General features: G+C 39.8%; 1 protein-coding gene across 1 annotated transcript; it reads left to right on the top strand.

Annotated features, from left to right (window-relative positions):
- The first annotated feature begins 12400 nt into the window (after positions 1–12400).
- On the top strand, positions 12401–17749 carry LOC149404465 (tRNA threonylcarbamoyladenosine dehydratase 2-like). The gene is made up of 7 exons (XM_089607538.1): positions 12401–12566; positions 16100–16310; positions 16491–16543; positions 16590–16731; positions 16837–16984; positions 17264–17476; positions 17579–17749. Exons 1-7 carry the CDS (start codon positions 12401–12403, stop codon positions 17747–17749), a joined length of 1104 nt encoding a protein of 367 aa, XP_089463664.1.
- Positions 17750–22592: the final 4843 nt, after the last annotated feature.

The following is a 22592-nucleotide window of genomic DNA, read 5'->3' on the forward strand; positions in this document are numbered from 1 at the left end:
GGCCGAGTGGTTGGTCTCTTTTCTTGACGGTCAGGTGGTTGGTCACTTTCTTTATTGGCGACCGAGTGGTTGGTGACTTTCCTTGGTGGTCGAGTGGTTAGTCACTTTCTTTGACGGCTGAGTGGTTGATCGCTTTCACATGATGGCCAAGTGGTTATCACTTTTGGCTGGCCGAGTGCTTATTTTCTTCATGATTGTCGAGTACTTGGTGTTGAGAAGGTCTTGGCGCGGACATGTATTTTAGTTTAAATCTCGTAATATATGGCTCATGCCCTTGTATTATGGTTTGCCTTGTCATTTTTTTGCACCCAGGGTGTCGTTTTAACCTTGTGAAAATGACGGCATAACATTAATCCCCTAGTTTCTTGTGTGAGTTGTCGTGCAAGAAGTTTTCATGTGTTCCCCGAGAGCTTGATGGTCGACGTCTTTGGATCGTTTGATCTTGTGAATTAGAGACGTATCTTGTACCGGTACGCCTTGTGGGACGAGCCTTTGTAAAATTTGACCCCGTGGTGCTGATCCCCTAGGATTAAGTCACTGAGACATGGCCTCGTAAGATGTAAGTCTCGAAAGACTTTTTTCTCAGCAGATCGTGCCTTGGAAGGTGTGACTTTTGTAAGAATTTTATCTTTGAAGATCGTGCCTTGGAAATCGTACATCTCGGAAGACTTTGATCTCGGAAGATCGTGCCTCAGAAAGCATGAGTCTTGGAAAACTTTGATCTCGGAATATCGTGTCTCAGAAAACGTGAGTCTCAGAAGACTTTGATCTCGAAAGATTATGACTCGGAAGGCGTGCATCTCGGAAGACTTTGATCTTGCAATATCATGCCTCAGAAGACTTGTATCTCGGAAGACTTTGATCTATTAAGATAGTGCCTCGGAAGGCGTGTGTCTCGAAAGACTTTGATCTCGGAAGATCGTGCCTCAAAAGGCGTGCATCTCGGAAGACTTTGATCTTAAAAGATTATGCCTCATAAGGCCTGAGTCTCGAAAGACTTCGATCTCGGAGGATCGTGTCTCGGAAAGGGTAAGTCTCGAAAGAATTCGATCTCGGAAGATAGTGCCTTGGATGGCGTGAGTCTCGGAAGACTTCAATTTTGGAAGGTCGTGCCTCGAAAGGCGTGAGTCTCGATAGACTTTGATCTCGGAAGATCATTCCTCAAAAGGGGTGAGTCTTTGAAGACTTCAATCTCGAGAGATCGTGTCTCAGAAGGCATGAGTCTTAGAAGACTTTGATCTCGGAAGATCGTGCCTAAGAAGGCAAGAGTCTCGGAAGACTTTGTCATTTAATGCTTTGCTAATTTTCTAAATAGAGCAATATAGGAGAATTCTTTCATTAATTCGGAGTTTTCGCGAAAGCGAGCTACAAAAGTCGGTCTCTCCAACAAGTTTACAAAAAGGAAATAAAAATGAAATATTCTATGTAGTGGATTACACAAGGTATATCGGAAAAGGGGGATGTGTATCTTAGCCTTGGGTGTCCGGTCTATAATGCGGATATTCATTTTATGGGGGGCCCTCTATTCTACGATGCGAAGGGGAATGTTTGCTTGGGTTTTGTTGCCGCCGGCTTCTCTCTTGGTGATGGCGGTTGTCTGCTTGTTGAGGCTTCGACGTTGTTGACTATCGTGAGAACAAACTCCTTCAGATCTCCTCCATGGATGAGAGCCTCGATTTTTCTTTTCAGCTAGTAGCATTCAGAGGTCAAGTGTCCATGGTCTTTGTGAAACTCACAATACCTCATTTTGTTCTGCCTTTCTGGCTTACATCTCATAGGCTTGGGAGCGTTGAACTTCTCACGGGCTAGGACCAAGATCCTCTCGGGTCTAGTGTTCAGTGGGGTGAAGTTAACCTGCTCTTGGAAGTTTTTTACCAAGCAGCGCTTCGGGTCCGTTGAGAAGCAACCACTGGTATCAAATCTTGACTTCTTCCTTTGTAGTTCGTCGGATTTATCCTCCTCCTTTCCTCGAGTGCAATATACTTTCCGGCTCAGGCGGTGAGTTCAGTCATTTTCCTCGGCTCCTTCTTGATTATGAAGTCAAGGAAACTTTCAAGTTTGAGTCCATCCAAGATTGCTGAGATGACGTCGCCGACTATAAACTTATCAACCTTGTTCGATTCCTAAGTGAATCGGGACAGGTATTCACACAAAGGCTCGTTCTTTCTTTTTTTGATGGTGCGGAGATGGTTCTTTCCCAGTTTTCATTCCCTAAAGTGAGGAAGCTTTGTTTTATCTTGTCAAAGGAGTGAATGATCCCGGGCCTCAGTTTGAGAAACCATTGATAGGCAGGACCGTTCACAGTGAGGCAGAATGCCTGGCACATGATCGTCGGTGAGTGTCTTCCTACTCTCATCCACAACTGGTAATGTTGGATGTGATAAATAGGGTCGGTCTTCCCATCATAAGTTGATGTGGTCGAGAGGCGAAAGTCAAGCGCGAAGTCCTCTGCCAAAATTTCTACGGTGAAAGGTGAGGCAACGTCTTCCATCATGTTGCGGATGTCTGGCATCAAAACCTACGCAGCTCGTAGAACCTCGCACTTCATCCCTCAATTCTTGGAAAAGGCTCATTAAACCTGCGGATGTCTGCGTTGTCGACGGGAGTCATTATGGGGGCAATTTTTGTCGTGTTGCGTCCTCTCTCATTTGACGCTTGGTCGAGAGGTGTAATGTGTGGTGGAGTATGATTGGTCGGGATTGGTCCCGTTTCCGCTCGAGGGTTTGTCGGTTCGAGAGGGGGAAGATTCCGTGGAATCCTCCACCGGGTGTTGAGTTGTTGTCTTAGGTCCTCGGCATGGCGAGACGCGGGTCTCGGGTTGTGAGTGCTCCTTGGCAGTGTAAATCTTCGAGTGTCTCCGCTATCCGCCACGTCTTCTCTGTTGCTTATGCGATCGAAAGCGAACAAACGTGAGTGCGAGGCGCTTATGGTTTCTTGGCCTTAGTTCAACCATCGTTCAGCGAGCCTCATGCATCTCGTGATGTTGGTGACGTTCACGGTACTCGCTCGCCTCCAAGAGGACAATGCGCTTGATGTCAAGAATACTCGGATCTGAAGTGTCATCGTAGCCACTTGGCATGGCTCGAGATTTTTTTCGTCTTCTGGGTTGGGGTCATTGTTAGGACCTTGCTCCGACTCTTGTATCTCAGGTCCTAGTGGGATATACTCCGACGCATGTCCTCGTCTTGATCGTTGAAGATGTCTTCCAACGTAAGTGCCACGACCTCTGATCCTTCCAACAGTTTCGGTAAGTTGGAAGAAGCTTGTCTCAATTCGCTACATTCGTGCGTCTCGGTCGTAATGAACGAGCACGGGGTGAGCCTCGTCTCGAGGGACGTTGTTATCTTGAGCTTGGCGAGCTCGAGCCCTAGTGTGGAGTGTGACACTTCCTGCAGGAGGGGCGCAGTCCTCAGAGATGGCTAGGTGCCTAGCCATTTGTTGTTCGTAAGTTTGTGATCTTTCACGGAGGAAGTGAATTTGCCAATGGGAAGTCGTGGTTGTTTTCGAGTACCTCTCCTTCTAGCGCCAAAATGTTAATACCGTTTTTGGGTTAATAGTTAAAACCGTCCGTGGTTTGCTATAAGGCCGGACCCTATGACTGCACGTAGGTTGGGTGTGGCGAAATCTTCTCTTCTTGTCGTCTTTGACTCTTCGGAAAGAGGTTTTCGATTTCTTGTCACTTTGTGATTAGTTTTCCTCTGTGTTTGACGAGTTCATCGTGTTCTACGGGTTCTTCGCGATCTTTGGATTCACCGAGTTCTTCGCGTTCTTCGGGTTCATTGGGTTCTTCGCGTTCTTCGTGTTCATCGAGTCCTTTTAGCTCGTCGTGTTCTTTCAGTCCTTCACGATCTTTGGGTTCTTCACATTCTTCGTGTTCGTCGTGTTCTTCACCTTAAAAGACAATACACATGAACTAGAAGGACGCAGATGGGTTTCCCATGGCGCGCGCTCCGACACTTAACATTAGTCGAGGTGGGGGCTAATATCTCATCTCAAGCGTCGAGATAGAAAAATATAGTGAGTCGGGAGTAAAACAGATATTTTCTAAGTCTACCTGAGTAGTAGAGGCTATTTATAGGAGTTAACACCACGGATGAGTGGTCTTGTTTGGGCGAGAGGTTGAGATGAGCGTTTCTCTCTCTCCGACGAGTGATTAGTCTTTTTATTTGGCGGCCGAGTGGTTGGTCACTTCCTTCGGCAGCTTAGTGTTTGGTCATTACTTTTGTTGGCCGAGTAGTTGGTCACTTTTCTTGGCAGACTGGTGGTTGGTCACTTTTTTTGGCGGCCGAGTGGTTGGTCATTTTCCTTGGCCGCCGAGTGGTTGGTCACTTTCCTTGGCGGCCGAGTGGTTGATCATTTACTTTTGGTGGCCGAGTGGTTGGTCACTTTTTTGGCGGCCGGATGGTTGGTCACTTTCTTTATTGGCTGCCGAGTGGTTGGTCACTTTCTTTGGTGGCCGAGTGTTTAATCACTTTCTTTGGAGACCGAGTGGTTGATCACTTTCTCATGATGGCCAAGAGGTTATCACTTTTGGCTGGACGAGTGCTCATTTTCCTCATGACGGCCGAGTACTTGGTGTCGAAAAGGTCTTGGTGCGGACATGTATTGGAGTTTAAATCATCTAATATAGGGCTCGGACCCTTGTATTTCGACTTGTCTTGTCATTTTTGCACTCAGGGTGTCGTTTTAACCTTGTGAAAATGATGGCATAACAGTGTGTAATCCTTCAAAACCAACCATGATATTGTCACCAATTTAACGTCCCTTAACAAAAGCATTTTGGTTTGGAGATATAATTAGTAACATCACACATTTGAGTCTTTCCGTGAGGCATTTCGAGATGATTTTGTAGAGCACGTTACGTAAACTGATTGGCCGAAAATCCTTCATTGCCTTCGGATTTTTCAACTTTATTATCATTACAATAATAGTAGGTGCTAAGTGAAAAATTGAGAAGGAAAAAAGATATTTATCTCTCTTCTTGGTTTGTCTTTCTTTTCTCCTTTCTCTTATATTCATGGTTCTCCATAAATTTACTTATATGTAAAATAAGAACCAAAGAGATTATCATATCAAATTTTCTTATTGTAAACATTCTTCGTAAAAGTATTTTCTCAAGCCACTACTATAAATTTTATTTATTTATCATTGTTTAACACAAAAATATTTTACAAAATCAAACTTGCATAGTTCTTGTTTACAGTTAATTAAGAAATTAATTATAAAATAAGAAGTAGTAGCGATTTTATCAATATTCTTTAAAAATTATTTTATTTATTTTGCTCACATTTTAATTTCTATATCATTCATGGAAAATATTTGAATTAAAACTATATGCATTACACTGAGCGCCCTAACACAAATTAACAATAGTATTTTGCTACATACAATTATAAGTAGGGATGAAAAACTTTAGTGTCACTGTTGACTTGGCATTCAAATAGAAAATAAATATAATTTCATAAAGTAGATCTAAAAAGTAGAGAAATATCGAGATTAGACTCATTAGTTGAATAATATTCAATATTTGACTTTTGACCAAAAATCAGACAAAAATGCCTTGCAATTCAAATAAACCCATCTTTTCTCTTTTTTCATTATCTTTCACTCTTACTCTCTTTCACTCTCACTTCCTCTTTCACTCTCTACGAAAAAAAATCCGATGAGCTACGATGGCGTACGACGAAGGGCTTCAAAGGACTCCGGCGTTTCGACAAGCTAAAGCTTGAAAACGACCCCAACGCTCAAAATGGCCAAAAAGGTAATATTTTCATCTTTATTTCACGTTTGGATTGTTGAAGGATAGTTTTGATAGTGATTATTAGATTATTTGGAATTGTTTTAGAAAAGTTAGACTTCTAAATATGGGATTTTTCGATGAAATACGCAGTTTTCAGATAAAATACGTATTCATAGAGTTTTAAGATGAAATATGATGAAATTGATAGGATTTACGATGGATTGTGATGATTTTTGATGGCTTTACGATGAGTTTAGAAATACGATAGTTACTATATTTTCTGATGACATACGATATGTTACGATAGTTTTCAATGCAATGCGATAATTTTTTTTATTACTATTTTTCTTTTTTTAGGATAAATTGACGTACCTTTTTTACATGAGCTTCTCGGGACAAATTACATACTGTGGGACCAGTACATTGAAGATTGTGAAAGATAAATTTGTTCATCTAGTCTCATAGACCGGTTCGTAGGGACTCCGTTCAAGTAGTTTTTAACGAGAAGCAACTTTAACTTTTCTTCGGTACTCATACATCCTCTTCTTCAGCGTAAGGTTGAACCAATGAAAATGGGTGAGATACACTTTGGATTGGGAAATCAACGAGTGAGATTTGGACGGCTCGGATATGCTTTGATATGTGGTTTGAGCATGAGTAAAGTCCGTGTAAGGATGAGCAGAATGAGCGCAAGAGCCATAGGTTGACTGCAAAATACTTGAACGACGTGTCAAAAGTCAAGTTTAGTGTCTTGACAATGACGTTAACACTTGTCAGGAACCAGATGATGATTTCAAGCTTAGTCTTTATGTCTTTGTTTTGGGTTATCGACTTGGACAATAGGTCAATAAAAGCATCGACGATAAAAATCTGCAAATGGTTGAAGACATGCCGTTCTTCTTTAGTATGCCTTAGGAAGTAGAGATCTCAGAAAATGTCCAATATGAAGAGCCATCAGTTGCGATTCTTGATCGCACGGAGAAAGTCGTAAGGAATAAGACTATCCCTCTGGTCAAGGTATTGTGGAAAAGACACTCCGCCGAAGAAGCCACTTGGGAGCTTGAGAGCGAAATGCAAAAGATATACCCTGCCTTGTTCTAAGTTTCGAGGATGAAACTCTTCTAAGGGGGTAGGGATTGTAATGTATAAATTTTGTAAACGCTTGATTTGTGAATTAGAATCAAATAGAGGAGTTTTATTTTAAATCAAATTCTTGTTGCATATGAGACGTCCTTAAATTTTGAATATCTTGAAAAAAAAAGAGATAATATTTAAGGTCGACAAATTTCGGAATAAGAATACTCGAGTAAGCTCGATAATATTCTTATTTCACCCGAATAAAATTATTCGGAACATACTCGGAGAGTAAAAATAAATTCTGAAATCCCTTAAATATATTCAAGGTAACGGAAATTAACGAGAATTTTCTCGGTTATTTTTTAAGAATATTTTTAATTAATTAAGGGCAAAGTTGTGAAGTTTTATTTTGGAAGGACTTATGTGCAACAATTTAAGGGACGAGATTGAAAGAAAAGTCGAAGAAGGGCTGTTTAGAGAGTGACGTATCCAAAGCATGTTGGGCCACTGTTGTCAATGGTGCCCACAAGAAGAGTTGTAGTCTTTACTTTTGTACATTTGGTGTAGTAAAGTTTCACGAAGACTCTTGCTTGTAATTGTGTATTCATTAATAAAAAGTTGAAACGTTCATTCATTATTCCTTGTGTGAAGCTTTATGATAAAACCTTAATCTTTAGTCCGTAAACAAACCTAACAACACATGAAGAGACAAATGTAGATTTGCATGAACAAACTCTCCATGGTTTGCTTAAAACAATATATTCGCAATCTATGGTTCAAAGGACTATTGATCTCAGTACGATTGTTAGAAGAATCTATGATGTCTGGTAATGGGACATTGAGAGTTGGAGACTCTATAGTTCTTCTAGGTATCTTCCGAAGGTACTGAATTGACCAGTGCACTTCTAGAGACAAGATAAGAACAAACCATTTAACCTCTTATGTCTCGAAGTCACTACGTATGAATTGCATCATGCTTACCTTAATCCTGAAATGAGACATACCATTTCACAGCTTACATATTCTCATTTGAGAAAGTCAGAGTTCGGACTCACTATGTGATTCTGAACAAGACCTATTGGTGAAGTACTAAGTTGTGAAGATGTCATGAGTAACTCTGTGAAGTTCTCATAGATATGGAATTCATGTACAAGATTGCTGAAATGCAATGTATATCACCTCATGCTTTGTTCCTTGGAATGTGAATAAATGAACTGGCCAGTGTCCAAATTGAGTCTTGACTCTTTTGGATGAAACAATGTGACTTGTTATCTCCTCGTCAATACATTGTTTCTAACTTATTCACAAGCGACAAAGGAGTTGAGGAAATAACAGCTCGAAGGGTAAAATGGTAATTTTGTAAATCCCGACTAGCTGATGATATTCATGAAGGGTAAACATAGATAATATTCAGTGGATCCACTCATCACAAGTAGTTGAATTCTTGAGTAGAAATTAATTCATTTGAATCGAGAGATTCTCAGTGTCAACTCTTTAGTAGAGTCAGTTGATATTAAGCTAAGCTTGGAAAAAGTATGTGAAATTTTGAGTCCAAGTATTTTAGCTCAAGCTTTGTTCATTTGGATCCATGAGGTCACTGTCACAAATCATATCGAGTAGGAATAGTTAAACTAGAAGCTAAGTCAAAGCAAGAACGAGACAAGTTTTACGAAAATTGTCAAAAGGGTATTTTTGTCTTTTTGGACATAGGATGACATGAATTTCAATAAATTTTTTGACATGGTCATATGATGACTTAAATCACTTGGCCATGATGAGTTCATTGGGCCTTGTGGATTAATTTCATTTTATAGAATTTTACTTGAAAATTCTTAATGGGTCTTTCTTATGTTGTCATGAACAAATGAAGAAGCTTCTAGAAGCTCCTTTTAGGAGATGTGGCCGTCCAAATAAGAGGAAAAGGGAGACCAATTTTGTGCATTAATGTATCAAGATACTTACCAAAAGAAAAAGAGGAAACAAATTTCCACTAAGAGGAAATGAAGTGGGCGGCATACACAAGTCAACGAGAAGCAAAATAAAAGAGGAAACAAATCCAAGGACTTGCTTGGATTGGTTTGGCCGTATGACTATATTGGGGGAAAAGCAAATTTTGCTCATGAATATGTGATATTCTATAGAAGAGGAAACTACCTTGTTGAAGGTAATCCCTCCCCTATAAATAGAGGCCTCATTCTCACATTTTATTCATTCCACATAAGTTAAAGATTGAGAGCTTCTCTCTCTAGACCTTGTGGTGGCCGCCCCCTTCCCTTCTCTCTCTAGTTTTCTTTCGTTTTTGTTTTGGCACCTAGGTCTACATTTGACCTAGTATTTTTAGCTCTTCGACTTTGAGACTTGTTCTCGAGTCGTCGTGTTTAAAAGTGCCCACACACTAATTCCTTTCTTTCTCGAGTGATTTTAGTGATAGAAACTTTCGTGGTTGCTCGAGTTCCCGAGGAAAGAAGAGAGACGTGCTGCGAGGGGAGACGAATGTTTCAACCATCCAAAGGCTTCTCAACGTTCAAGCTTCTCAAAGGTTAGTAAACTTATAATGCTCGTTTATAATTTTAAATTATATGCACTTGCTATTTGTCTAGGTTAGTAAAATCGTTTTACTTGTTTTAAAGAAAATTTTTAAATTCCGCCGCTTGCTCGAAGCGTTAAACTTTTGTTTAACCCTAGATCAATTCCAACAGCCACCTGTTCACGTGTGGCGCGATGTGGGACTGCCACGTGGCCTTCTTATCTCTCTCTCTCTCTCTCTCTCTCTCTCTCTCTCTCTCTCTCTCTCTCTCTTCTCTTTCTTTCTTCAGGAAGGTTATTTTCACGGATTGAGGTGAGATTCTCTCTTTTTGGTTTGGATTTCGATTTCTCAGGTTCATATTCAATATTTGGGGGTTTTGCATCCATGATGAATTCTGTGAAATTGATTGGCGTTATTTGGTCTTTGAGCTCGATTGATGATGTTTATGACTTGAATTTGAGGATTGATTTCGGATTTTCATGGATTTGGTATGTTTTGGCCGAAAATTGAATGAGCTAGGGTTTGAGGATTTTTAATTTAGGGCTTTTAACTCATGCGTGATGTTTGATGTTTCTGGAACGTTTTTGTGCATGTTTGGTGTTCAGATGGTATTTGAGAATTGTTCTTGGAATGGTAGTTATTGTTTTGGACGAATTTTGGTATTGATTTTGTCTCGGCCGTGTGAATCTTTCGTGATTCGATTAGGAATTTTGGATTCTGCCGATTATTTGTTGTTGTTGTTGATCTTGGATTGGTTATTGCTGGGTGATGAATTGAGTCGAGTATGTACCCGGGCTCGTTAGAGTATCGCTATGATTTCCGGTTTGTTGAGATTGTTTTTTGGTTAGTGTGGATTCGATTTGGTTTGGGTTCGGGTTTTGGGTCGAGATGTCAGGATTTGAATTTCGGGAATTAGTATGAATTTGAAATCATGAAATTGACTCGTTATCGGATTCCGTGGCTTGATTACAGATTTAAATGGATGAGGGAGAACCGGCAGAGTCCAAGGCAACGAAGCCGGAATTTGAAGTTTTCGAGAAAAGAGTTATCGAAGTTAATGCTCGATTAATTCGTGAGTGTATTAATCACTTGTAGCGTTTAAATACTCTTGAAATTAAATCGTGACTTTCATTGTGTAGTTTATTCCTTCATTTAAATAAATAAATTATTATTATTTATTTAAAAACGTTTAAGAATTTAATTTAATTATTCGCTTTTGAATTCTCGGTTTTTTTAATTCGGATTAATTAACTTATTTCAGACTCATAATTGTATTGTTGGATTTTATTTTGTATTATTTTCGATACGAAAGTACGGAGTCTTAAATAAGTTTGACTTCCGAAAAAAACCGGAGAATAATGAATTAAATTCTCGAATTCTGAACCAACTCGAATTAAATCCCGACAACAAACCCTATCTTCTCCAAGTAATTTTGAATCCAATAACTAACGGACTTTCAACTCCGAATGCTTATTCTTTTGACGTTTCGACAAGTGTCACGTATCTCGAAGAACGTGAGAAGCAGGACATCTCCGTAATTCGTCAAGTTCTCCGACGAACTATTCCGGGTAACTGGGATTTAGGTTTAAGGCACCAAAAGGGGAATGGTGCCTAGTAGAATAATTGTTTATGTTTATTCATTTAATCTTAAAACCAAGAGAACCCTCAGCTAGACAAGACAATCGAATAACGCTTCGGCCACTAACTAATAAGATAATAAATGATAGGGTTAAACGATTAGTGAGTTAAGAACCTTGAAGCCTTTAAAGCTATGTTAAACTTATGTAATACGTTTTAACCATTTGTCCTGATGAGGAGGACAACAAGAAGAGGAAAGACGGTGTCCTCCGGATTCAAATCGAGAGGAACTGTTCTAGGAGAAGGTCCAGCCTCACAACTGTCGACAATTCCTTCTAAAATATGTAAAGAGCCATACAGTGAAACTAATAATATTAATGACATGCTTTATCTCGATAAGATCTCCTCCTCTAATAGGATAGGCAGGTGGGCTGTAGTCAGCTCCTGTAAAACGTAATTGTCGACAATATAGCGGGTGGCATCCCCAGAGGCCCTCTAATGGGAAGTCGACGGGTGACTTCAGGTAAGTCGACGGGTGGCTTACCTGTCCTGAGGGGGATATGAACCCTTGATCAACCAGGGATTAGTGAGGGTTTGATCCCCTCTACCAAGCGCGCGTTAAGGCCCTCCTACATGTGCTAGTGGATCCCAGACCTTAAAACTTTGGCCTTCCGAGGGCTAGGCTCGAGTTCTCGGAATTGTTTACCCATCTCTCATGAACGGCTGTGGACTGAAGTGTTGATTGACCAGTCCACTGATGTAAGGCGCTCGGATGAGTGAGGTGGATGAGTTCCTAGGAAGTCCGTTGTTAGCCAGATTCTCATATAATTGTGTGATCGATTGTTTTAGAAATGGGTTCTAAAAATGAATATGTCTCTGTTGATTGAATGAGCTTTTGTTATCATGATTGAATGATTGAACTTCTTATTCTTTTGAATCTGTCATCTGCTGTTATCTGCATTCATCATATGCATCTATGCATCTCATGTAGTACTAGGTTAAATATCCTGCTTGCTGAGTCGGTGTGACTCACCCCATAAATCCCTCTCCCTGTAGATAAAGGAAAAGCTCAGGCGAAGCAGGAGTGCTAGTCGAGATAGATCTCATGACGACCTATGGCATATGGAATGTCTTTTCGTAAATTGGGTGTCAATTTTTGAAAACCGAGCTTGTATGCTCGTGAAAGTTTTATATAGCTTTTGAAAGAACTTTTATAATGTAATAACGTTTAGATAAATCGGGCCAAAACTCTTTTTACGATTGTGGGCTCGTGCTTACGAATAGCAAACTAGGGTAATACGCATTTTTGTAACTCTCTTCAAAGTGAAAATTTTACCGGTTTTAGCGGACTGGCTCTTGGAACCCTTGCTATTCCTTATATGTAAATTAATTTTATTTCCGCAGTTCATTTGATAAAACATGTATGTAAGGTATTTCGAAATGTTTTCTTTCCACTTTCGGTTGAAATATAATGGATTATGAAAAAGTTACGGGAAAGGTCGCGATCCGAGGGCGACGGGTGTCCTGCGGGTCGTGACAACTGGTCATACGAGAATATCTCTGAGATTGGAATACAGTTCGGTAGTAATGCCGGTCTTCGAGTATCGATGACGCATTCATGGTCCAGCAGCAGAGTCGTGATGAGTAAAGACGTCGAGAAAATTAAAAAAAAAAACAACAATAACTACTTTTTTAAAATAAATACATTAATGCCATTTAAATACTTTTTAAGTTTGTTGTGTAGTAGTTGAGCGTTCTTCAGATGTTGAGACCATGGCTCACAAAGATTGAGTTTTACTAGTTGCTAGAGACGCAAATCAGCCAACCTCTCTATCTGATAGATATCGAGGGCGATTGTGTGGTTGATCGATGTAATATTAACGAAAAGATTGATCTAGTAGCGTCAACTGCGAAAAAAGCTGAAGTATTCAGACATGACGAAGACGACGACGAACCATATTTCAGAAACTTTGCGAGCTCCTCATCAAGTATGATTAATTAGAAAAGAAAAATTATTTATGAATCATTATTCCAAAACCATCATAATATATCGTTAACCATTTTAAAATATCGTAAGCTATTGTAAATTATCTTAATTCAATATGAATTTCTTCGTAAAAAATTATTAAATTTAATCTTATTCTATCGTATTTCATCGTAAATTATGTGAAATTTCATATCTTTCTACACCAGATCTAACATCCTAAGTGATTATAGAGAAATACATCACTAAATCAATTTAAAATGATTAAATAAGTGAACTTACGCATTATTCGGTGATATCCACCAATGAAGAGAAGATCTGAGGGCGCTTTCAAAGTTAGAGAGAGAGAGAGAGAGAGAGAGAGAGAGAGAGAGTGAGAGAGAGGAGAATAGAAGAAATGAGAAAAATTAGACAAAGAGTGAGAGAAAGAGGGTTAAATGGACTGAAATTACATTTTTGTCCGATTTTGGGACAAAAGTCAAATTTTAGATATTTTAGAACTAAGAGCAACTCCAATGGAGAATTTTTTTAACTCTAAATATAGAGTAAGAGTTCTCAAATGGGAGAAAATCTATAACTTCAAAACTCTATATTTGGGGTGGTTTTTACACCAAATGAACATTATTGCACCAAATTTAATACAACACTATTCATTTGGCGTAAAGATTACATCAAATGTTTAAGCATTATTATAATTTAATTAATTCATAATCCTTAATTAAAATTAAAATATTTTAATTAATTCAAATTTAATCAATATGTTTTTAACTGTTTGAAGATTTGTTTATAATCCAAATTAATTTATTCAATACCACTTAAATTAAGCCAATAATTAAAAAAATTATAGATATCAAAACAAATTAAGCCGATAATTAATAATAATAATTTATACATCTCAAAACTAATTAAGCTGATAATTAAAAGATGCTACTAAAACTACTATTACATATTTATGTTTTTAATGGTGTATTATTTATTGCATAAAAAATATTGTATTATATATGTAATGAAATTTATTAATTTTCACTTTTATTAATTATATTTTTTATTTTTAAATAATTTAGTAGTGATTTATATTATATGCTACACATATTGACATATAAATACAATTATATTTTTATATATTTAATTAGACATTATAAATAATTAATAAAATAAAGACACTTAATCTAAAAGCATTTACGTTAAAAAGGTTAATAAAAAAACATATTATTAAAATATTCCATTTAGTGTAATACTATTTGAGCAAACAAAATATTTGGTGTAAAAATTATATTAAATTTGATGTGAAAATTATATCAAATTTAGTGTATCCATTGAGGTCCATTTTAAGAAATTTCTCAAAACAGCACGTTGAAAGAATCTCTTATTAAAGCGAGAGTGGTTTTGGTAACTGTGAAAATGAAAAAGCGTATACGGTGGTGGAGTAAAGCAATTAATTCCCCCAAAAAAATCATAATAAAGAAAGCAAATAACAAGAAACTTGCCAGTACGCGCGAGTGCGCGACTACTTTTTATTTATTTTTATTTTTTTGAAAGAAAAAGTTAATTACCCCTTTATATGTTATATTCTCTTCCACGTGATTCAATCGCCGTTCAAAGAAAGCAGAAAGCAAAGAAGAAAAAAAAAATGGACATCAATCCGTACGAACTCCTTTATCGCACGTCAGAGGCATTGATGAGATGATATTTAACCCATTAAGCAAATATTCTACAATTTGGATATCCATCACGTGATTATATGTTTATAAGATCAAAGAAGGGAGTAACAGCAAGATTACGTTTGGTTATTGTTAATCGCGTTTTTGGATTAGCACTAAGAACCGTCCATGGTTCGATCTAGGGTCGGACCCTATGACCGCACGTAGGTTAGGTTTGGTGAAGTTCTTCTCTTCTCGTCGTGTTTGTGTTATTCGGATATTTAGGTCTCCGGGTTTTTGAGTTTTCGGGTCTTTGGATCTTCCGCGTTCATCGTATTCTTCGCGTTCTTCGTTGAGTTCTTGAGTCTTTGCTTATTTGAGTCTTCAACCCTTTGAATCTTCCATGTTCTTCATGTTCTCACGTGTTCGTGTTCTTCGTGTTCATCGTGTTATTCGAGTCTTCTAGTGTCCGGATCTTCGGATCTTCGAGTCTCCGGGTCTTCGAATCTTCCACGTTCTTCACGTTCTTCGTCGGGTCTTCGAATCCTTGCACTTTCACCTAACCACAAGAAAACGTGAATCTAGAGGGACGCGGAGGGTTTTCCCTCGGCGCGTTCTCCGACGCTCAGCATTAGTCGTGTTGTATTGTGTTTTTGGTAAACGATTTATACTCATCTCTATATTTTCTAGAGAGAGAAAGTGGTGGTGTGATTTTTGTAGAGTTTTGACAAGTTGAGAGAAACTTACTTTGTGTTGTGAATGAATGAGGTATTTATAGAGACCAAGGAGTTTGGTGAAAAGTACTTGATTAGGTGGTGGAGATGGTCGGGTGGTCTTGGCCGAGTGAAGACAGCCGGGTGATCTTGGCCGAGTGAAGACGACCGGATGATCTTGGCCGAGTGAAGATGACTGGGTGATCTTGACCGAGTGAAGATAGCCGGGTGATTTTGGCCGAGTGAAGATGACCGGGTGGTCTTGGCCGGGTGAAGATGACCGGGTGACACTACTACAAATAAGCATTTCTGGTGCGGAGGGGCATTAGGTGCGACAAGTCGCACCTAAATGGGCAACAGGTGCGACTTTTCGCACGGTCTCCAAAAATGTAAAAAATTTCGCTGATTTTAAGTGGTATTGGGTGCGACTAGTCGCACCCAATAGTTTTGAAAACTTTTAGATGCGACTAGTCGCACCTGAAAGTCTTAAAAAAAAATAAGCGCTCAACTTCTCCCCCTCATTTTTTTCATTTGTCTGACATGGTATTTATTTATTTATTTATTTTTTTTTACTTTCAGGTGTGACTAGTCGCACCTATTATCTTTTTTAGGTGCGACGAGTCGCACCTGTTTGAGTATCAGGTGCGACTTGTCGCAACTGATTACTAGGGTCAGTTTTTAAAGCTGCGTCTTCTTCACAACAGCCCCAACACCCAACAGCCCCTCTCTCTCTCTCTCTGCGACTCTCACTCCCTCTCTCCCTCCCTCTGCGACCTCGCTCCCTCTCTCCCTCTCTCTTCTCTGAGCCACCACGCGTACCGGTCTTCTCCGACGTCCAAGTCCGCGCCGGTCCTCTCCTCCGTGCCGGTCCTCCGCAGCCTCTCTTCCTTGCGCGCCACCTATTCCCAAGACCGAGCGCCGTCGCGCACGTTCGCCGCCAGCCGCCGAGGACGCCACCTACAGTCTTTCTACAGTCGGAGCTGGCCTTGGTCGGAGCTGGTGCTCTTCTCGGCTCTGTTTCTACAGTCTTTCTACTCAAGCTTCTTCCCAGGTCACTCTTTTTTCTCACTCTCTTTTTCATTTATGGACTATTATCCGCTGCTCATCTTCTTCACAAGATTTGTTCTTTCGCATTATGTTCAAACTTCTGTTCCATTAAATCTACCTGTTGTTTGACCAAAGCTCTGTTTTCCGATTCGCTTGATGGCAATTTGAATGTCTGTCTTAACAGAAAATTGGCGATTGGAAGTGATAAAGACGCTTTTGAGTCTATTAACTTTAAGTGACCGACCTGTGCATATATAACGAGATTCAATAAATTTTGACCTAGTTTTGGCCTCTATTGTCAAAGGTAAAGAAGCTTCTTCTTTTGGTGTGAATACTAAATGCGAAGGAGATCACGAAAGTGGAAGTTATGGCACGGATGGTGTAGGCCTTCTCGGTGACGAGGTTGTGTCCGAGCACTTGACCAGGTAATTTATTGATTAATTTTGAATTTTTTTTTTTTTCGTTTTAAAGTAGTGAAATAGACTTTGGCGTATTGAGAGATGAGATCGTCTCTGTCGTCCGTTTTGAAGGAACATTCAGTTCTTTGGCCTCGAGTCTCAACGAAAAGTGAGCGGGTCGTATGTTGTGGTAATTGGTCTCGGCGGTGTGGGAAGTCACGCTGCGTCTATGCTTTTACGGTCCGGAGTTGGAAGGCTTCTCCTCGTCGATTTTGACCAGGTTCACCCTATTAAATTACAGCCCCTCCTCAGATTTATGTTTTTATTTGTACAATAGTTAACTTTTAACTGCAGATATATCAGCTCAAAACAACATGATAACTTGGGTGTAATTAATAGGAAGTTTCAAACAGCCTGCCTAATTGTGTATAAGTGTATTGTTTTCATTTCAGTTTTTCTTTTTCTTCCGTGCTTTGTTTGCTGTCTACATAAATTTTGTGGTGAGATTTTCCCGGTATAAATAGGGGTCTGATTTTCTTGTTGAATTTATCATGAACATGTATCACTTTCCTCGCTAAATCGTCATGCTGTTGCGTCAAGATCGGATGTCGGTATTCCAAAAGCTCAGTGCCTCAAAGAGCATTTCATGTCAATCTTCCCTGAGTGCAACATAGAAGCAAAAGTGCTGTTGTATGATCAATCATCTGAGGAAGAAATTCTTTCAGGTCGTCCTGATTTTGTTTTGGACTGCATCGATAACATCGATACAAAGGTACGTTCTTGGAACTAATATCATTTATTCCAATGAGTCAACTATGAAAGTGTACACAATGTGCTATTTTCATTTTAAAATTATTTGTGGTATATGTAATAGGTCGCACTTCTTGCAGCATGTGTACGTAGGGGTTTGAGGGTTTTATCGGCAACTGGAGCCGGGGCTAGAGCTGACCCAACAACGATACGTGTGGCTGATTTAAGAGAATCGACCAATGACCCGTTATCTCGATCTGTAATATTTCTATCATGTTTCAGCTTTGGAAACTAGTCGTGTACAAATAGTCATTGGACTATAATGTCAATGACGTTTTGGTCCCTAAACTATTATTTTCTGAGCAAAATAGTCATCTAATTATTGTTTTTGTATCATTTTAGTCCTTTCAGATAATTATTATTTTAACGAAACCTATCACCTTAATATCTTACAACATACTTGCCAGCTTTTTAAGTGACTTGTTAGCTTTCCAATGAAACAACTAAGGCTCTTCGGGGTTTTTTTTTTTTTTTTTAGTGTAAAGATTTCCAATGCACGTTCATTGCAAGAGAATGTAATATCTTGGCTGATTTTTTTTTTTCAAAAACGAAATAAGAAATGAAATCACTTTTAAATAAACTGACATAAAAAAAACTGCTCTTTTAAAAGATTTGACGTCGTTTTTTTAAAAAGCGACGTCTAAACCACTGTTTGGTGTTTTGGTGGGAAGACTATTGGGTGCGACATGTCGCACCCAATATGTTGGCTGGAAGACTATTGGGTGCGACATGTCGCACGCAAAAGTCAGATACCCGCCATATTCTTGATTTCCCACGGAAAAATAGGTGCGACTTCAGGTGCGATAAGTCGCACCCAATAGTGTCGCACCTAATAGTATATACTATTGGGTGCGACATGTCGCACCCAATAGTAATAGCTGCGGAATTTTAGGTGCGACTACGTCGCACCTAAAGTCGCACCCGATAGTACTATCGGGTGCGACTCTGTGGGCATCAGGTGCGACTTTTGTCGCACCTGATGCCCATATTTGTAGTAGTGTGATATTGGCCGAGTGAAGACGACCGGGTGGTCTTGGCCGGGTGAAGATGACCGGGTGATCTTGACCGAGTGAAGACGACCGGGTGGTCTTGGCCGGGTGAAGATGACCGGGTGGTCTTGGCCGAGTGAAGATGACCGGGTGGTCTTGGCCGGGTGAAGATGACCCGGTGGTCTTCTTTTTTGGCCGGCCGGGTGGTCATTTTATTTGGCCGACCGAGTGGTCATTTTTGTGGTTTTGTCTTGAAGATTTGTCAATAAATCTAGCTTGAAAACATTCTTTGAGAGTCTTTTGAAAGACATTTCATGAGTGTTGACTCGGAGCTTGGTGCGTGAGTTTTCTTGTGGGCTTGTGCCTTGTGTATGGACTTGATGTATCATCTTTTGCTCTTTGGGTGTTATTTATACCATGTGAAAATAACGGCATAACAGTTATGATTACTTCTTGTTAGTTAGTCTGATGTGTTGATATGAATTCGTCAGTTCGCTGGAGTTCAAATTTAAGCAAACCAAGTATCAAAATGTTTGAATATAAACAAAATTTTCATGCTCGAAACTTTCCAATTAAGATAGATCAAATGATGTCACGATGAGTTGTAGAATCTCCGTAAATGAATCGGGAGAAGCCCACAAAAATTTCGAGCACAAATTCTTTCTAAGTTTTAGAACCAAGAGAATAATTTCTAAACACACAAACAAACACACTTTTATTTATTTCAAATCTGTTCATATACTTGAGCTTACAAGTTTATATATAAAGAAAATAAACTTCTCTAAACAAACCACAAACAGAACATATTCCAATTCAATTATTATAAAACCAATTGAATAAAAAAAACATAACCATAAAAAATAACCTTAACTCCAATCAGAAAATATAACCTCAAGTAATGAAAATTAAAAGTTAAGGGTTACAAAACATGTAAAAAAAAAAGTCCAAGTTTGTTGATGAGTTCATTGACATTTCTTCACATTAGATGCTTGAGATGTCCTCATTATTCCCTCCGGGTTGAGAATTATTTACCCTTAAATCAAAATCTCTTCTTTTTATCTCAATTTTTTTTTCGTACATTTGTGTTTGGTCTTTGAGAACCTGTTTTGGAGTTAGCGGTGACAATATGGTGTCACGGTGGTTGATGGAAAGTGTACTTGTTGGTGAAGCCATTGTGGGATACCTTCCGGTCGAATTTCCATGGCCGTCCAAGTAGTAAATGTCCGGTAAATGTCCGGCATCCATCGGAGCCACGTCGCAAAGAACCTCATCTTCATACATTTTGATTTTAAACGGAACGACAACTTTTTGAACAACCTTTACACTTCCACTATCGTTGAGCCAATGAAGTTTGTAAGGTCGTGGATGATTGGTCATTGGAAAATCAAGTGTGTCGACTAAGGTAGTGCTAGCCACGTTAGTAGAACTACCATCGTCAATGATCAAACTACGTACCTTGTCCTTGATGAAATACCGTGTTTGGAAGATTATTTTATGTTGAGCGTTGTCGTCGTTTTTAGCGAGCACACTTAAGGACCATCGATTTACAAGTGTTAGATTTTTGCGGATGTCATCCGGATCTTCTTTGCTCTCTTCTTGTTCTTCCATTGATTCTTTGTCGGTGGCGTACTCCCCATTTTTCATGAAGATCATGGTGCTCTTGTTTGGACAATGGCTAGCGATGTGCCATCGACCTTGGCACTTGAAAGCACCTTATGTCACTATTCTGAGAAGTGTCGATGCTTGTCTTGTCTTTAACATCATGAGTGAGTGGCATGGTCATTGGTGGAACGACTATTTTGGAAGAGCTTGATCCTTTATCTTCTCGTTGTTTGGTAGGGCGTCATCCAAATGGTCTTTTTGGCGGTCTTGTAAGGATTGGTTGCTTCCTCTTCTTAATTTATTCTCGATGGTATTTTCCATGTGGACCATCTCTTCAAGATCTACTTAGTGTTGTCACTGATTTTTGGAAAATTATTAGTGCTGCGAGCGGTTTGATCAATAAAGGCCGGACCAAATGATCGCGTTCGAGCCAAATGTGTCTAGAACCCAATGATTCGGGTTCCTCTTCACGAGCGGTCGGGAAGTCTGTTCATCAGTTAACCTGAGATAAGATGAAGTAAAGATGAACTCAAAGGGACTCAGAGGCAGTGCCTTTGATTACCTCTCGGACGCTCAACATTAGTAGGGTTGAGATATGATTAATTACGAGGCTTTAGGGTTATTAGGGTGAATTTCAAGTTAAACAAGCTTCAGTAGACCTGCAGGAAGCGTTTCAGTACTCCAATATTCGTTACCTGGATATGTTGTGCCGATCATGGTATTTATAGGAATCGAGAGGTATGCTAATGAGGCAAAGGATGCATCGGCCGAGACCTAGGTGACTAGGCCACGACCATCTGGGGCCACGGCCTCCCGTGTTGAGACTTGCACGGGCCGGCCAGGACTACATAGGCGGAATCCTCTCATGCCGAGACCTTGACAGGTTTTCCGAGACTTCACACGCTGGGTCTTCCCTGGCCGAAACCAACACAAGTCAGTCGGGACCAACGCATGTCAGGACCCCCTGGGGCGGAACCTGTCTGGGCCAGGAGGGACCTCAGGGGGCTGGGACCAATGCAACCTGGACCCCCTAGGTCGGGACCTCCGAACGTCGTGACCAACACGTGCAGAGACTCCAAGGGCTGGGTGGGGCCACCTGGGCCGAGACCCCTGGAGACCAGTCTTGGTGTGGTTCCCATGTTTTGGCCTGATTGGGCATGCTGGTGCACTTCATGTGGGCCCAATGCTGTTATTTTATGTTGGGACAGTTTAGCACAGTAACACATAGTGTGGTAGAGCTATACTTCATTGGAGATGTCGACATTGAGCTTGGCTAGGAATCGATCCATTGTTTGTTCTGAGTCCTCCTCAATGTTGACGCGGCTCATCAACATTTCTGGTAGTATTCTTTCACACTTCGGCTTCCTTGGTTGAGTCGTTGAAGCTTGCTATAAATTCTTCGGTGGTAATGGCTTGACACAAAAACATTTTCTCATGATTGATTTTGTTTTCTCTCATGTGTTGAGGCGGGTTCGTGATTCTTTATTTAAGACATTTTATCCCCAAAAAACAAAAGCATAGTCATAAAACTTAAGGGACGTGAGTTTTGACTTTTATTACCTTGAACAACATCGTCAAAAATAATATCGACTTTTCTCTCCCAATCAAGGTAGGCTTCGAGATCATTATTTCAATGGAAGGGAGGGACCTTCACCCAAACATTTGCTAATTCACATTGGTTTTTGGTTCCGATACCAGCCATGCCTTCGTTCCGACCTCCGATCATCATCTTGGCCGTCATTTTGGTGTGGAGATTGCCTTCAATGATGCGCTCGATGTTGATACTCTTGTCGATGGACTCGATATTCGCCTTGATCATCTCTCTCGTACTTGTCGGGATTTTGGCGGAGTGTATAATGTGGTTGTCTTACGGCGGCCAATGGATCAGGAGTTCGTGGTGGTGGAACTTGTGGTGGCGCAGGAGGTCGTAGGATGGCTTATTCGAGGATGGTGAATCTCCTATTCATATCTTCAATCAAGCTTTGGAGCAAAGAAAAATTCCTCAGCTCTTCACTGTTATTTCCGTCTTGAGACATTTTACAGACCAAAGATCAAAATGAATGCTTTCCAGAGGAAAGTGTTTCAGAGAAAAAAGTTACCTGGAGGAAGTAGTCTAGAGAAGTATTCTGTAGAAAAAATAATTTTTTTCTCTTTTTTTCTTTTTCCCCGGAATTGCTTGATAAAGAAGAAGAAGGAAAAAAAAACTAAAATAAAAGAAATAAAAATAGAACCAAAATTAAATCTAGATAGAACTAAGCTCTGATACCACTTGATATAAACTCGTCAGAAAAAGTTCATCGGTGTTCAAATTTAAGCGGACCACCTATCAAAAAGTTTGGATATATATAGACGAAGTTTTCGTGCTCAAAACCTTCGAATTAGGATGGATCGAATGATGTCACGATGGGTTACAGAATCCCCGTCGATGAATCGAACAAACGCTACAAGAATTTCAAGCACAAATTCTTGATAAGTTTTAGAGTTAAG

Source organism: Urtica dioica, chromosome 2 (genome assembly GCF_054948205.1).
Source record: "Urtica dioica subsp. dioica isolate 48M chromosome 2, U.dioica_male_clone48M_v1_H2, whole genome shotgun sequence".
NCBI classification, from domain to species: Eukaryota; Viridiplantae; Streptophyta; class Magnoliopsida; order Rosales; family Urticaceae; genus Urtica; species Urtica dioica.

Coding starts and splice junctions, on each gene's coding strand:
- LOC149404465 (XM_089607538.1), top strand. CDS start 12,401: ATGAAAAAGTTACGGGAAAGGTCGCGATCCGAGGGCGACGGGTGTCCT. Junction 16,544..16,589: donor TGAGTCTATTAACTTTAAGT/GACCGACCTGTG, acceptor ATTTTGACCTAG/TTTTGGCCTCTATTGTCAAA. Junction 16,732..16,836: donor GTGTCCGAGCACTTGACCAG/GTAATTTATTGA, acceptor TCCGTTTTGAAG/GAACATTCAGTTCTTTGGCC.